Genomic DNA, 16,124 nt, shown 5'->3' on the forward strand with positions numbered 1-16,124 from the left:
CATAGAAAGCCTTTAATTTGTTATTTGCGTCTTGAACCTTTTTGTCTGTTTGGGAATATTTTTGGAATGCTCACTGCATAACAACAGGTCCACAGCAGATTGAGGTCACAGACTACAGGCAGGGCTTGTCAGTTGAATAGCATCTGTCTTTGTTCAGCCCCAAACCACTGTGGAGAATCAATGTGATGGCTACCATGAATGCAGCTGGCCTGTAGCAGACCCTGAGCAAGCAACTATTGTTCTAGTGCACACTGGACAACATTAAAGCAACTGTTTAACCAAAAGGTTTTATGTTTTCACCCTCATGTCAGTAGAAACACCAAGGAAGTTAAGCTATCTTATTTTCAGCTTTCTCCGTTTGTACACATGTGTAACACAAGTGATTGGCACATGCGTTGTTAGCGTTCTGACTATTCATTAGTAATTAGCAGAGATGCTCACAAGTCTCTGAGCAAGAGTCCAAGTCAAGTCTCAAGTCTCTGAGCAAGAGTCCAAGTCAAGTCTCAAGTCTCTCGTGGTTATTACGAATGTTGTATCACCTGCTGCGTTCAATCCAGGTTGCTAATAAAACTTCATAGCTATAAGGAATACTGTTAACCTGTTTTTCATTTACAGAGCACAACCATGTAATGTGCAATGCAATTAATGACTGAGCTAATTAAATACTGTCAGTCAATAAAACTGTGATGTTGCATAATCAACAACAAATCTGTCTGTTTTTAACTTACAGAGCACAACCATGTAGCCTAATGTACAATGCGTCTACAATTAATGACAGCTTATAAACTACTGTAAGTCAACAAACCCTGTTGAGTTTCAAACCCAGTGTAAAGTTAACTAAATAATACTGTAAAGTTACATGGTCAACAATAAAGCTGTAACATGTTTTTAACTTACAGAGCACAACCATGTAATGTGCAATGCAGTTAATGACAGCTTATAAACTACTGTAAGTCAACACATCCCCCAGACTCTCAAAACAATAAACTGTAACCTGTTTTTAACTTACAGAGCACAACCAAAGTGTGCAATGCAATCAATGACAGCTTATAAACTACTGTAAATCAACACATCCCCCAGACTCTCAAAACAATAAACTGTAACCTGTTTTTCACAGAGCACAACTATAATGTGCAATACAATCAATGACAGCTTAAACTACTGTAAGTCAGCACACCCTCCAAACTCTCATACCAGTGTAATGTTATAACGAAATAAAACTGTAAGGTTAGGCTACATGATCAACAATAAACTGTAACCTCTTTCCAGCCAACGGCAATAATTAACGTGATGGCAGCCAGCAGGACGTAAATAATTACGTTAATCGACCACCACAAGTTAACAAATGCTCGTTCATCTTTTCATAACGAACGACAGTCAGAGCAAACCTCTCGTAGGTCATAGCTGAAGCAAGAAGCAAGCTAACGTTAGATGGCCAATGCTGAGCTGGTGGTGTTTACTCACCACATATTTGCGTTCAGCGCTTCTTTGTTTGGGTCTTTTGTTGTATGAAGTTTTAAAGCCAAAGGTGTTTGTTGTCCTCTCTCACGTGCGGCCGCGCAGCAGATGTTACGTAGGCAGGTTATAGGTAATGGAGAGAGGGAATACGGCAAGCTCATCAGACGTGTCCTAAAAAATAAACATTGTTCAAGAGTCTCGCACCTCGAGTCCGAGTCGAGTCTGAAGTCTTTTGAGGACGAGTCTCAAGTCGAGTCTGAAGTCACTGTGTGTGCGACTTAAGTCGCACTCGAGTCTGAGTCTCTAACTCGAGTCCCCATCTCTGGTTACTAGTAGATCGACATTTTGGTAAATGCACTGCTTTCTGGACGAGAGTTAAACAAGAAGATTAATACCACACAGTATGTCTGTACAGTAAATGTGAAGCTACAGACGGAAGTTGGATATCTTAGCTTAGTATAAAGACTGTAAACGGAGGGGAACAGCTAGCCCGGCTCTGTCCGTAGATAACAAAAATCCACCTACCAGCATCTTTGAAACTCGCTAATTAACAGGTTATATCACATTTGTTTAATTTGTACAAAAACTGAATGTAAAAACAACAAATGGTGGAGTCTTGTCATCACTTTGTATTACTTTGAGACTCCAGGAAGTGATTGTGCCCAGGCAAAAGATACTCCAGCAAATAAAATCCCAATGTGTGTTGTTTTTTTACACAAACAAATAAAACTTGGTAATTATTGAGATTTAGAGATACTCCTAGGTAGATTTTAACTTTGCCAGTGAACAGATCCAGGCTAGCTGTTTGTCATAGTCTTAGTGCTAAGCAAAGCTAACCATCTCCTGGCCCTAGCTTCATCTTCAGTGTACAGACATGCGAGTGGTATCGACCTGATCTTATCATCTAACTCTCAGCAAGAAAGCAAATATTTCCCCAAAGCTTTTTTCAGTGAAGTACTCCATCTATCTGTGTAATCTGAAACAGCTGTGTACTATGACATGCAGTAAGCTAAAGCTTCTTTTTCTTAGCTTTCTCCAGAACAATATGTTTGGCAAATGGTTTGTTCTGACTAGTCCTTTAATCTTTAGTGGAGTTTTGCACTCATTTGATTTTAATTTCACCTGCAGTATATTAGAAGACAATAAGACTTCATTGCCTGTGGCTTCAATGGAACTCTTCTTTAAGCGGTTTGTTTAAACTATTTGTTGCACAAAAAATGTCTGTTATTATTCACCCACTCCCTTATACCAAAAGGCACAATTTCAGGCATGAGAAGTGGTAGCATTTTCCCATAATGAGTATATAATATAAATGTTTCCCCCAGTTTTAACATCCCACAGGTGTAAACATGGCAATGGTGTGTTTTCCAAAGCCCCTGCAAAAGGAAGACCCCCTGCTGCTGTTGTTCATTGTCGTCTTGCTCTCTGGAGCCTTTAAACCTCAACTATGTGATTTTCCGCTCCTCTTTCTCTGTGATAAACCCATGATTGACAGCTTCCAGTGAGATGGATAGATTTCCAGGCACAGAGAGTGAAGTGGGAGTGCGAATGGAGGGGCGGGGGGTGAGGGGTTACAGATATGCTGTCGATCTGACAATGAAAACTAGTGATTCACTGTAGATTCACAGTGTTGAGACTGAGTCAGTTGCCACTAATGAAGGCTACTGGTACAAGTAGTGACCTAGGATTTAAACTCAGTGTGTGTGTGTTTTCTATATCATTGTGTTTGTTAAGGTTAGGCATCCACATATGGATGTGGATTTATGCACATGCCATGTTAATCTACCTAGCACTGAAGCACAGCCTTTCCTGAAGTAATTTTTCTTTTATTCTGCTTTACACCCAGGGACAAAGTATCTTTGATAGATATGTAACATCTGTCTCTGGTTGCAACTCAGCACGTCCTTTGTATCTTTGAATTGAAATCCTCTAAAGAAAGTAGGATTTATTGCTTGCATCCAGACCATGATATGCTCTGTATTTTCAACTTCTCAAGGTTTGAAAGGAAATCTTTTAGTTTGTTTTGTCTATATTAGACTTTCACCATGCCAGTGAGCCTTATAGTCAGTTATTCTACGTACAGGGTTGCAGGGGCTGGAGCCAATCTCAGCTGACATCGGGCGAAAGGTGGGGTACACTCTGGACAGGTTGCCAATCCATTGCAGGGCCACACACAGACAACTAACCAGTCACACTCACATCTAAGGAGAATTTAGGAGCACCCGGAAAGAACCCACGCAGACACGGGGAGAACATGCAAGCTCCACACAGAAAGGCCGGGCCAAGCGGGGTTTGAACCCGCAACTTCTTGCTGTGAGGCCACAGTGCTATCCACCGGAACACCGAGCCGCCCCTAGATAATGAGATTGTGAGTTATAATACTATTCAATATTGAAAAATAATATAAAATACATATATAGAAAATTAGATTCACTAAGTGTCAGATTTTAAACTAAAGTAATAGATAAAAATGTACCTAAAATTTTGATTAAAAAAGGAATAATTTAGGTGCAAATGTAGGATCACCAACATTACTACCCAGAAATGCAACAAGTCGAGCTTTTTGCTCTTGACAATGCCCCTTTAAAAATATATAAATATAACAGCTGCAGTGGGAGTCCACTCGTGTTTGGCTCAGAGGTCTAGGGGTGGTGATTTGTTTCGACTGTTGCCCCTTCATCCCAACATCATCAAGTGTCTATTAAGCTCCCGTTTGGCTCTGCAGCTGTGCGACTACAATTCAAGGGGGAGCAATTTGTTTTTTTACAAATGGATTGTTTATACAAGGATAATCATCTTTGTTCCACAAATGCCTTTTCTCTAGACTGATGCATGCGTCAACAAAGTTAATTCATACACATGCAACCGTAACCCCAGGGGACTGTGACTGTGCTTCAAAATAAACACTTTTATTGTTTGGATGTCTGCAACATTATGAAATGACAAAACCGTGACATCTGTGTTTTCTATTTTGGGGCATTCCCCAAGGTCATGTCTTAAAACTAGTAGTGGAATTCATTACTACTGGCACAGTTATTGGATCTAATTGAAGCATAAAAATACCTTTGTACTCTAATGTCATACAATAGATACAAATGCAGTCACAGCAAACCCAGTTGCTGGGTATGCTCTGTGTCCTTGCATTGGACTTATAAAATTTCACAATTAGGAAAATCTGAAAATTGGGATTATTAATATTTTTTTTATTTAAAGACAGCTCTTTATCCAATAGCTGTAAATATTTATAATGTATTAATTGTTTTTGTCAGCACCCTATATGACCTTTAAACTTTTGACCTCCACAGTATCAAGGTAGCAGTTTGATTACCATTAAACTGTTTCCTATCAAACCCCTTTGCCCCAAGTATATGTGTTTAGGACCTGTTCAGGCATCAGATGCATGACTGTCTGCTGTCCTACTATATGCAGTTCATACAGGTCCCTACTGGCAATGCAAACACAAAAGGGCATTTTGACTAGTTGAATAAAAGAGCCTATTGTGTGAGACATCAGCGCTCTATACTTTTCAGGTGTCACCCGTGTTTCACATGCTTAGAGTGGAGTGCATTACTGTCTAAGTCATCGAAGCAATTACCGGTACATGTCCCGTACCTGACAGCTGTCTTGGTTTTCTTATAGCTGCCAGTCCACATCCCCACACTACACATTGAAAAGAGCAACAGGGCTAAAATTGCTTTCTGCTTATGGATGTGTCCTTGCACCCGTTAAAAGGATGTTAAAAGCAAATGTATAAAGCATAAGCAGATTAGAATTCACGGTCTGTGTGTGTGTGTGTGTGTGTGTGTGTGTGTGTGTGCTAAAGAAAAGGGTTTATCTAACTATGGCTCTTCAGACAGACTAATGACTCATCAATGATGTCCCTGTTTTTTTGTTTTTTTTTCATCTGTTTGGCGAAAAGCTCTGAGTGAGACCTAAAAACTAAAAATCTTGCTATGGTAATCAGCACAATAAAAGATCAGAGCTAGTGCCTTAAAGATTTATGTGTGTGTGTGTGTGTGTGTGTGTGTGTGTGTGTGTGTGTGTGTGTGTGTCAGCTTGGGTTTGTGTGTGACTGTGTGTGTGTGTGTGTGCCTGTGATGCATGTGTTTTTCCTCAAGCACCAGCTCAATCTGTTCTCCGTCCAGATGGGACACTTCACCTTAACAAGAATGGCAGATGAAGAGAGACAACGAGACAGACAGAGTTTGTGCCTGTAAATGTGCTGTTCTGGCTGTGTCTGCGTGTGCGAAGGTTTCTGGGAATGTTTTTGTGTGTGCCAGCCTGTCTGCAGAACAAACTCCTTTACCATGAAGCTAGCGATTCGTTCCCTAAGTGGCTCCCATCATAGCTGGCATTGTTTCCCCAGAGTGACACAGCTAAAGCTTAATGGGCCTGTTGATGGTGTACTAAAGCTTGGTGTTAATTATAACGCCATGCTCTGGTGAACACAGTCACATTAACATCAGCATAAGCAGCACTGTTAGGCTGTGTCCTAGGGAATAAAGTGAGAATGCTGAGTCAGCCAGCATTTGAATTGGACAATTGTACAAATCCAGAATAAGGATCATGCCCTCATCTCTATTGATGTGATATTGGCTTAATGTATGGGTTTTGTTGATTGTTTTCTTGTTATGATACTGCTGTCTTCACAGGGGAACAATCCCACTGCATATTAGTTGTGATGCCATGTGGTTTATTTCTGTGAGCAAGAAGGGAACTGGGAGATTTGTGTGACCTCCTTTGTTTTATTTGTCAAATACTGATGAGCAGAGAGGCAGGATTTGTAGAAAATCTTTTTTCCCGGAGTGCAGTAAGAAAGTGTTAATTGACTTATTCTTGACCATTGACGGTGCCGTGATGAAAAGACATTCTTGTCCTTTCTTGCATCAGTTTCACCTGATTTCAGCCTAAGTTCACATGGTCGTCGATGGCCTAAAGATATAGAATCAGTGTGTATTATAGGGATGGGGATCGAGACCCGGATCCAAAATTTCTCAAAACCTGAAAATCTATAAAGTTCGAGTTTATCGATACTGCTATCGAGACTTGCGGGCTATGATGTAACGTTATGACCCGAGCGTCAAATGTGATTTAATTTGAAACGCAATGGACAAGAAAATCATCAGGCTGGGGTACAGTCTCTGCCGGCTCCTACACACACACACACACACACACACACACACACACACACACACACACACACACACACACACAAAGTGGCAGCAGCAGAGCTGCGCCGTCGCGGCGGAATACGGTGAGGGTGAAGTTAGCTCCAAACTACCGTAACGTTAGTTGATGACAGCGACGCTCGTTACTGTAAGTACGTGCAATAAAACCTTTGCAAGTAAAAAGACAATACTTTATCAATATCAATACACCTGTCTGTAAGGTAACGTTAAACATGTAGAAAGGGTTAATTTAATCATCTCTGTCCTCAGTATCTCATCCTGTATGTTTTATACAAGCACAGCTAACGCTAGCTTGGCATTAGCCAAAACTTAAAAACAAGCTAATAGAAAGCTGTCTGTCTGGAGCACAGACTGATCTGTAGTCTCAAAAACTCAGCTGCTGGCTGAGACAAACCAGCCGCTCCTCCTCCTACCTGGTAACTTACCTGCAGCCAGCGAGAGAAGAGGGACTGATACAGATTGATGTTATTCTTTCTAAACTTCACTCACTACTTGTGATGTCAGATAAAGTTATTGAGTTACTTTGCTTTTGTCTAGAAACAACATTTAGCTGTATTTAAAATATTAAATAAAAAAAAAACAGGCAGTTAATATGTACACCTCAATATGTTTTTTTATCGTAAGTGATATGTCATCTCAATATATAACGTTATCGCACATTGAATATTTTCCTCATACCATGCAGGCCTACCTCATGCCCCTTGGGTCTGGTCTTACCAAATAACCATCACTAAATAATAGTAAAGTATGGATAGTGGTATCGATAAAGAATCGGATCATTAAGCAGTCTCAATAAGGGTATCACTATCAATAAAAATTAACAATCCCCATCCCTAGTATTCAAAGAAGTTTAATGAATGTGTGCCTTGTAGTTTATATAATTCAACACCAGTCATATGGAGCTGAACTATTGAAAATTACAGGAGGTACATGAGGTTCATCACGCCAACAACAGGCCTAATTTATCTCCACTCTATCAAATAAGATAACCAGAGGAAGACGACTATAAATAACCAGATAAACCGGATGTGGGGGGAAGGTGATGAGGGGAGGCAAGGACAACCTTTATGACCTTATGATGACAAGCAAAACCATTGCCCCCTCGGCTTATCCACTCAAGGTACAAATATGGCACCTCATGAACCTTTAGCCTTTGTGTGAACAAGCTGAGGAACCAGTGGCTTTGCTTGTCATCACAAGGCCATGAAGGTTGTCCTTGCCTCCCCTCATCACCCTCCCCACCACATCCTGTTTCTCTGGTTATTTCCATTTGTCTGCCCCTGGTTATGAACTGTTTGATACAGTGGAGATAAATTAGGCCTATTGTTGGCATGATGAAACAGAACCTCATGCTCGCTTCCTCGCTCTGTGGTAGCTTGCCTCTGAATTCTCTCTCCTTCTCTCTTTACCCCTTACATGGCTGTATGATAACAACCACATAAAGCATCTGATAAATAGCAGCCAAGGTGAATATTGGAGGAGGACATTATTTGCGTGTGCACACGTACGCACAGCTTTCTCATAAACCAATACCTCAAATGTATACTCACACACACACACACACACACACACACACACACACACACACACACACACTGCTCGTTGCCATTTATCAGCGTAATATCAGCATGACTGGCCGCAAGCAGCTATTTTTTTCTTTTCCAGATAATGAATTTTGTAACAAAGCCGCCGCATGCATATAACTACTTCTTCAGTTGAGTGCCTTTCCCAAGCACTTAGCTGCTGCTCAAATCATGTTTGCTTTGAACACAGCTCAGTGTCGAGGCATGGTTTCTGCTGCAGCAGAAGGGAGGAGACTTTTGGTAGTGCAAATGAGTTTGAGCCTTTGAGCTCCATTTCTGTCTTTATAAAGTCCTGTCTTCAGCTTGTCCTTTGCTGGTTCATGAGATTATGGGTGGCTGTGTAATGCTTTCTTCTCAATGCAGCTGGATGCACACTACCGAGTCTGGATAGTGTCATAGCACAATAAAGTAATTACAAACGGGCAGTGGATGCCAGAGTTAACTTAATATACCTCAGTATGAGCCATTAAATAGATTCAATTTTAGGACAGGTCAGCATGATGTTTTGACAAGCTGTGAATTTTATTACCTATTGATTGAACTGATTAAGCTCCATCAACACATTTTATAACAGCAACATGCGCAATAGTAGAGCTGCAACAACTAGTATATTAATCAATTAGTAAATTGACACAAAATTTATTTATATACAAAACTATTTTGCTTATCGACTAATCGTTTTTGAAGCAAAGATGACAAATACTCCCGTGTTTGATTTTCTTAAGTACTTTTCTCTCTACATCTTTAGGTTTGAGACTGGTGAATGTCAAATTATTATTGACTAAATAATTAACTTAATTAATAAAAATTATAAAATAATTAAAATACACTGAACACAATCTTTTGGCCGTCTCCATATTGGACATAGCAGTGTCTGTACTGAATATCCAGCTGTCTAGGGTAGAATAGAAATATAATGCTGTTTTGTTGTTGTTTGTGTGTTTAAAGTTGCTTTAATTTGAGTAATAGGTGTTGTGTCTGGAATGCAGTTGAAAAACCAGGAGGCTGGATCTTCGGTTACTGGATAAATTTACTGATGCTCACTCATTTCGCGCTCAGAATTTCCTCACTTTGAAATTGTGCGTTTTAAACCTTGGAAGAAGCCAAAGTGTCTTTAGGTCTTAATAATGTTAGTGTCCTCTGTATCTGCTGCCCTTTTTTTGGTAACGTGAGTTCAACTTTAGTTGTCTGAACGTAGTCATCTTCATGTATACAATGACCTAAGCTTCAGAGAGGTCACTCCGGAGTTTAGATCCTGTCCCAAAGGTGAGAAGTACTTCCTGATTAGTCATAACCAGTAAAACCCAGTCATCAGTAAATCCTGCATAACTGGCGCAAAGGGAGACAAGGGTAGTCTTTCAGGAACAACCTCACCTAATGAAATTGTCACTGTCATCTATCTGGGGTCGTACAGTTTAATACTGTATCTTCACGGGGGCTGTTTTGTTTCTTTTAAAGGGTAGCGAGCCACTGCGAGCTACGCTCACATGCCACTGAATCAGCGTGAGTGGGGAGGAGGGGTGTTGGTGATTTCTCATGTCAGTGGTTTTAAGGCCTCCCTGAGGAGACAGCTTGTTATGCAGGCTGCAAGGTGCTGAGATTTGGACAGCATGTAGAAAGAGGGGGGGTATCAATTTTCTTGTTTAGCTCGAGCCCTGTTTTCACTGTCCCACTTTTTTTCCCAATTTTTGTTGGGATCATGCTTTAAAAGTTGGAATGTCCTTGGAGTTAAGTGTTTATTGCTTGTAAGTCAAGCTGATCTTACCATAGAAGCCATATACAATGAAGAAAGTAAACAGTGAGCTGGATAAGGATAGATGGAAGTAAAATGCATGAGGAAGAGTTGAAACACATAAAGTTGTTGCAGAAATGCAGAGCTCCTCTGATTTACAAGTCCTCTTTCTGTGTCTTCTCTGCTGCTGTGCACCTGCCTCTCCTTCTCTCTGCTGTTTTCTTCACTCCATTGATTTTTACTTCTTCCCTAACGGTCAGCCAACCTCTATTTTTTTACTCCCGGCACATGCAGTCACTCCTCTTCCTTTCATATGGCAGGAGGAATCATGTGTTAAAGGCTGCACTAAGGAGGCCCAGTCCACAGAGTCTGAGCAGTTGAATAGTACAAGAACGTGTGTGTTTGTGTGTGTGTGTGTGTGTGTGTGTGTGTGTGTGTGTGTGTGTTAGTGATGTTTCTACTGAATCTGCACAGGCCAGTCTGTCTTACCTGAAGCCAATATCTCATGACTGATTTAGTTAAAATCAGACTGTTCAAAAGTTAAATAAAGTGGAAGTTCCTAATTAGAAGGCTATTTAATTTGCAACTGTAAATACTCATACACACTGTATCTTTTTCTCCTTCATGCAGGTAATTGGCCAGCTTCCGTGGGATTTGATGTCACCTTTAGATTGGTTCAACTGAAGATGGAAACACTGGAGTCTGAGCTGACCTGCCCAATCTGCCTGGAGTTGTTTGAAGATCCCCTGCTCTTGCCCTGTGCCCACAGCCTGTGCTTTAACTGCGCCCATCGCATCCTGGTGTCTCACTGCTCCACCAGCAAGCCCCTCGAGTCCATCTCGGCCTTTCAGTGCCCCACTTGTCGTTACGTCATCACGCTGAATCACCGCGGCCTGGAGGGCCTTAAGCGCAATGTGACGCTGCAGAACATCATTGACCGCTTTCAAAAGGCCTCCCTTAGCGGCCCCAACTCCCCCACTGAGAGCCGGCGCCTGCAGCCGCAGCGGCCCTACACCGCCACCATTAGTGGCACAATAGCAACGATTGGCGGTGGTGGTGGCACAAGTGGAAGCAGCGCCCGCGGCAGCCCGGCGACTTCCAGCCACTCCCACCCGCACGCCAATCACACCAATCACGCCAACCACACCAACGCCAACCACAGCCCAGCTGTTGTTGCTAAAATGGATCCACGCATCAGCTGCCAGTTCTGTGAGCAGGATCCGCCACGTGAGGCTGTCAAGACGTGTGTCACGTGTGAGGTATCGTACTGCGACCGCTGCCTGCGCGCGACACACCCTAACAAGAAGCCGTTCACCAGCCACCGCCTGGTCGAGCCGGTGCCGGACACTCACATCCGCGGCCTGACCTGTCTGGAGCACGAGAATGAGAAGGTCAACATGTACTGCTTGGTGGATGACCAGCTCATTTGTGCCCTCTGCAAGCTGGTGGGGCGCCACAGAGAGCACCAGGTGTCCTCTCTCACTGAACGCTTTGATAAGCTCAAGGTTAGTCCTCCATGTCCTTTTCAGTTTATAAAGCACGTGACAAGGTCATATCAGCAACAATTTCAAATGTTGCTCCTATTTTATATTGTTTTACTTCTGTGTTACTGAAACAAGGTAAGTCACCATGTGGAACAAGATTTGATTGAAAAAGACTGATGATTTCCAGTTGAGCTTTGAAGCTATTCCCATTCTCACAAAGAGGTTCTCATGTATAGCCTGCAACATTCAATATGATATCTTTGTTTGCACTTTTCAGCAAAATCTTTAATCCATCCATTCCTACCTTGGGGATGTTCATTCTGTGCATTTATGTTGACTACGAACTTTCAGTACTGCCACAGTTGCGTCATATGCACTCACACAAGCCTTTGTTCAGCAAGAAGGGCAGAAAGACAGACCACAAACAGAAAGAGTGAGAGACAATTGGGATGGTGTGCTGGTGAGAAGGGCAGAGAGAGACGGAGCGCAATAGGGAGGCCGTCATTATAATAGTCGATGAGCTGGCATTCCCTGTAGCCACTGAGCTTTCAGTGGCTCTGCGTAAAGTCCAGGACTGCTGAATCAGGGTGAAAAACAACAGAGAGAGGCACTAGCTGGAGCTAAATCCAAAACTAAAGACCTAAAGCAGCCGGCTGCATCTGCTGGCCTAAAAACATTTACCATGAGTGTGTTGGTCTTTTGAATATTTATGTACCTCTTTATGCACCATTTTTCAAAAAGAAAAAAAAATGAAACATTACCTCAGAGGATTGCAGTGTAATTGATTTTACACTAGCATGAGTAAGATTAATTGAATATTTAAGGTGGATTATAATTTTTGGATTGCTTCTGTGAGTAATATTCAACTCTCATAGGAAGGGAACAGTTTTAAGTTTGTTACCTCAATAATAATTATGTGTATCAGCTGTTTCCTGCACTGACACGATGCTCGAGCAAAGTTAGTGGGTCATAATATAACAGTAATAATAGCCAATGCAGTAACAAAGTTACAGAGACTGTGTGTTCAAGAAGCACTGCATGGGCTACTTAATAAACTGCAAAGTCATGTAGATTAACTAAATTCCATTGATGTTTTCTGTCTCCAGTGTGCAAGGGTGTTGCCTTGGTTTGATTGTGTCAAATGAATTGACGATGAGATGATGATGAGAACCTGAGAAACACCTGAGAAAGCACTACATTAGCAGTTTTAGGGCCTTTATCTGTAGAGTGGTGCGTGTTTGTAAGTTGATGTTCTGTTTCTCAAAGAAAGTATATTTTATTGTTCTCACATTTGGGCTTTTCACTCTACATTACAAAAGTGTGTATGTAGGAATATATGTTAGCGACATTTCAAGAGACATTATTAACCAGAGGTGTGGACTTGAGTCACATGACTTGGACTCGAGTCAGAGAAGAGTCACAAAAATGATGACTCGGCAAAATCAAAGAAGACTAGCAACTCAAGTGTGACTTTAACACCAATGACTCTTGACGTCACTTGGACTTGAGCCTTGTGACTTGAGCTGACTTGACACTCCTCATGCCCATATATAAATTATGATATAAAAAACTGCACAGCACATAGCGCTGTGCTATTAATTAAATTTTAACCTCAATTACGACTTTGGCTACCACTCAGGGTGCAAACTACAGGGGGAGCCAGGGAGAGCTTAGCCAATAAGACATGAACTCTCTAAAATATTGACAGTATGCTTTTTTGCCATTAATTTCTGTATTTCTGTATCATCATGGGTCTTGCATAAAATTAGGAGCGTCTGGCTTCTTCCAGCCAGAGGGAACAATCACCGACCATCCGAAGCGCGCCCGGCCGCTCCACAATCTATTGTCCCTGGCCCTGTTAGCCCCAACACCCCACTCCCTCTCCAGGCGAGCTGTGAACAGTTTGCGGACATCTGGCTGGATAAATTTTACTCATAATGCAAGCACAACAGCTGGGGGCTCGCCGCAGAGCCACACAACTTTCTAAATTCATCCATCTTGTATTTCAGCGTTCTCTAACGTAAACTCATTAACTAACAGGCCCTGTTAACTAACTAAGAAAGTATTACATTTTAAAAGTTCAATTAACGTTTCCTAAGTCGATGAGTAATCCTGTTAAATAATTGTGATCTCAATATTGACCAAAATAATTAGCAGCCCTACATGAACATTTAATTCAATTCATGAAATTATAGATTATTTGTTGTGTGAAACTGCGCCTCTGCCTCTTTCTGTGCAGGCTAACGCTTCGTTCAATAATTTTTTTTATTTTTAACTTGAAAAAAATTATGAAATGGTTTTAAATTTGTATGACATGTTTAGGACTTGAAACTCAAAGTTTAGGACTTGGACTTTACTTCAACTTGTTGGTCTTGACTTGAGACATGACTTGGCCGTCATGATTAGTCTGAACTGGGGACTCGACTTGGGACCTGAGTGCAAAGACTTGAGACTTACTTGTGATTTGTAAAATGATGACTTGGTCCCACCTCTGTTATTAACAGTCCATGTGCAATAAAAATCCATCTCATTGGGTCTCAGGACGAACACAACAGCAGTAGCGATGTTCTTGGCAGCACAGAACATCAGTTTTATTTCAGTTCATCTTCTGTATTATTGATGATTCAAGAGTCCAGAACTTTCTCACTTTGAGTTTTGCACCAACATGTCAGCAAAATTTCACCTGCTCACCACCTCTCATCGACTCAACCCACAGGCGCGTGGAGTTTATTTTCACAAGCATTTACCCCTGTTCACCTCCCCCACTTCTGCCATGGCATTCTGTACAGACTGTGGGAGAGTTTACTGTAAGTAGCTAGCTCTCCCCCTCCTTTCCTCTCCACTTCATGGCTGGCTGTGGTTCTTTAGAAAGTTCCCCAGCCAGAGCTTTGAACTTTCTTGACTTTGAAATCCCCAATCTACCCCAAATCTGGGAGGAGACCAGCCCCAGTCCAAGCTCCAGCTCAGCTCACCAGTGGCTGTGGCAGCTAACTTATAATCTTCTTCTCTCTCATGGCAAGGCGGAGGAGAGGAAGTCCTATTTGTGCATAGCTAATCAGGGAAGATGTAGGTCAAAAAGGAAGGGGGGGTCTTCCACGGCATTTTCTTTTTCCTCTGTTTCTTTTTCTGTCCAAAACTAATATTCTTTAAAGCTCTTGGTTGATCCGCTTGTCAATACCACTAAATGATTGCACTGAGTTCCCTCTGTTAGACCCCTGCCTCACTCAATTTGATCTTTGACCTCTGGATTACCTTTCACATTATTTCCTCTGTCTGCTGTGTATGCTGGGAGCTACTTTGTCACTAAATGATTTCTCACACATTAAGGAAAAGGTAAGCTTCCCTTGGGCTATGAGGGTGGATATTTCAGAGGAGAAAGTGCCAACAAGTGCCAGCACTGTAAAAGACCAAGTGTGGCACAGCTGAAACTATAGGGAAGTGAGTAATTCCCAAGGCAGCAGTTAAGCAGAGCTGTTCCCTCAGAAGCAAAGACATTTGTGTCTTATAATTGGCACACTGTGGTAATAGTGTTTTACTTAGATATTCTTAAAAGACTACAGCTTAAAGGTACTACACTCTAGATTTTTATTTGTTTTACACAATCACTGAAACCGCTTCCAGCTAAGATACATTCTGATGTAGCAGTGAATGTTTCATCACCTGCTGCTTTGGAAGTGTGTACTACCGGCTCATTAGAGTGTTATTTAGGTAAATTCTGTTGCAGCTTTCAGAGGAGCTCGCGTTGTGTGCTCTCAGCATAGGATTTTAGTCTGACACATGTGAAAGAAGAGGAAAGAGAGCCAGCAAGGAGCAGATGAGGAAGAAGCAGGACAAAGACTTAAGGAGATGGAGAAATGGTGATGAATGGATCCTACCATAAGGATAAGAAGTCTTCTTTTCTGCATTACTTGCAGTTAATTTACTGACTGCCCAGCTCTTGAGGGTTTGTAGTGTGTGTGCTTTAGCAAGTTCTAATGAGCTGACATGGAGGCAAAGCCGATATCAGACTTGCTGACATTTGTGATGCTCAGAGCGACACTTGAAGTAAGCGGTAGATGAACTTGAAGACTCTGGATCTTCAGCTCTCGGTGGCTTTGCATGTGCACTAAACCTACAGCAATGGGGCTTATCGTGGCGCATGTGTGTTTGTGTGCGTCTCCAAGGACTTGACAGGTCTCGCGCATACTTGTACCAGATGATCGTCTGTTGTGTACAAGAATGAAGAAATATGCAAAACATTTTCAAGCAATTATTGGATTAATTCCTGTTATGGAAGAGGCAAGTCATAGCATACTGAAACCAACTCTTCCCCTCTGACATTTTTGCTCTCCAACTCTCCTCTCTCTTCATTTCCTTCAGTCCCTCCAGCCCTGCTTCTTACCCTTTATCCGCACCGTTTTCTTCCTTCACCCCCCTCACCCCTCATATCTTCTACTTTTCCCCCATCTAAGCTCCTTAAGGCACTGTCTAACTCTTCTCTGTGCAATGTGTGCATCATGTCTGCTCCTGCTGCTGACTCCACTCCTGCTGTATTTACACCCATTTGCTTTGCTAAATCCAGAGGCGAGTTTGTGCATGTGTGCGTGAGCAATCACACAATCACACAAATGGCGTGCGCATTTAATCACATCCACACCCACAAACTCACTTATACTTAAGTATTTTCTGACTCTCTTCA

At 41.9% G+C, this 16,124-nt stretch overlaps 1 protein-coding gene across 3 annotated transcripts in view; it reads left to right on the forward strand.

Annotated features, from left to right (window-relative positions):
- Positions 1 to 16,124, forward strand: part of mid2 (midline 2) — a 205,968-nt gene that overhangs the window by 105,042 nt on the left and 84,802 nt on the right. For all 3 annotated transcript variants that reach the window (XM_038699505.1, XM_038699504.1, XM_038699506.1), the window contains exon 2: positions 10,593 to 11,467. In XM_038699505.1, coding sequence (XP_038555433.1) covers positions 10,649 to 11,467 — 819 coding nt within the window. In that variant the 5' untranslated portion in view covers positions 10,593 to 10,648. The remainder of the gene's footprint in view (positions 1 to 10,592; positions 11,468 to 16,124) is intronic.

The sequence above is a fragment of the Micropterus salmoides genome, unplaced genomic scaffold (assembly GCF_014851395.1).
Source record: "Micropterus salmoides isolate LMB-PRFRI ecotype aquatic unplaced genomic scaffold, ASM1485139v1 Ms_hic_scaffold_5, whole genome shotgun sequence".
NCBI lineage: Eukaryota > Metazoa > Chordata > Actinopteri > Centrarchiformes > Centrarchidae > Micropterus > Micropterus salmoides.